Source organism: Octopus bimaculoides, chromosome 7, assembly GCF_001194135.2.
Source record: "Octopus bimaculoides isolate UCB-OBI-ISO-001 chromosome 7, ASM119413v2, whole genome shotgun sequence".
NCBI classification, from domain to species: Eukaryota; Metazoa; Mollusca; class Cephalopoda; order Octopoda; family Octopodidae; genus Octopus; species Octopus bimaculoides.
Window position 1 is genome coordinate 72,838,366 of NC_068987.1, and position 1,143 is coordinate 72,839,508.

General features: G+C 40.4%; 1 protein-coding gene across 4 annotated transcripts in view; it reads left to right on the forward strand.

The window, feature by feature from the left end:
* LOC106869748 (uncharacterized) overlaps positions 1–1,143 on the forward strand; it is a 68,536-nt gene that overhangs the window by 60,922 nt on the left and 6,471 nt on the right. For all 4 annotated transcript variants that reach the window (XM_052969741.1, XM_014915638.2, XM_052969742.1 and 1 more), the window contains one exon: positions 139–591. In XM_052969741.1, the coding sequence (XP_052825701.1) occupies positions 222–591 (370 nt within the window). In that variant the 5' untranslated portion in view covers positions 139–221. The remainder of the gene's footprint in view (positions 1–138; positions 592–1,143) is intronic.

Here is a 1,143-nt window from a genome sequence, read left to right on the forward strand (position 1 = left end):
ATATCGATTGGGACAGTCATATCAATGAGGAGGCATGATTATCATCATCATCATCATCATCATCATCATCATCATCATCATCATCATCATCATCATCATCATCGTCATTAGATTATACAGTTCTGCTTCTCTTTCCAGTGATTGATTCATCATTCCAGAAGAGAGTGTGTCCTGCCACCATAGACAAACTTGGAGCACACCTTGAAGATCTGTTCGGCAATATGAGTCAAAAATTATACCGCAACTACAATAACGACAGAAGTCTAAGTTCGAACAGCAGCACCGGTAGTAGAAGCAGTCAGACTAGTAGCAATGGTGAGGGCAATAGCCTCAAGTGGTCGGAACAAGGTTACAGTGTCACTGACATTTTGGACAAGTTTCGACTGCCTCAAATCGTGCGGTTGCATGCGAGGGGACAACCAGTACATTCCAGCTTACCGATACCGTTCAACATTGCTCGTGAACAGTTACTGTTCTTCGATTCAAGAAACATTCGGCAGTTGATTGCTGAAAATTTAGTAGACACATCGGAACCCGGAGCAAACATGGATTCGTACTTGGAAGATGTTGTCATTCCTGAAGACTATCCAGGTTAGTGTTGGTTCATTGCGGTTTTTTGATTAATTCTTAAATAATAATAATAATAATGATAATTTATTATTATTACTCTTTTACTCTTTTACTTGTTTCACTAATTTGACTGCAGCCATGCTGGAGCACCGCCTTTAGTCGAGCAAATCGACCCCAGGACTTATTCTTTGGAAGCCTAGTACTTATTCTATCGGTCTTTTTTGCCGAACCACTAAGTTACGGAGACGTAAACACACCACCATCGGTTGTCAAGCGATGCTGGGGGGACAAACATAGACACACAAACATATACACACGCATACATACACATACATATGCATATATACGACGGGCTTCTTTCAGTTTCCGTCTACCAAATCCACTCACAAGGCTTTGGTCGGCCCGAGGCTATAGTAGAAGACACTTGCCCAAGGTGCCACGCAGTGGGAATGAACCCGGAACCATGTGGTTGGTAAGCAAGCTACTTACCACACAGTCACTCCTGCGCCTATTATTATTATTATTATTATTATTATTATTATTATTATTATTATTATTATTATTATTATTATT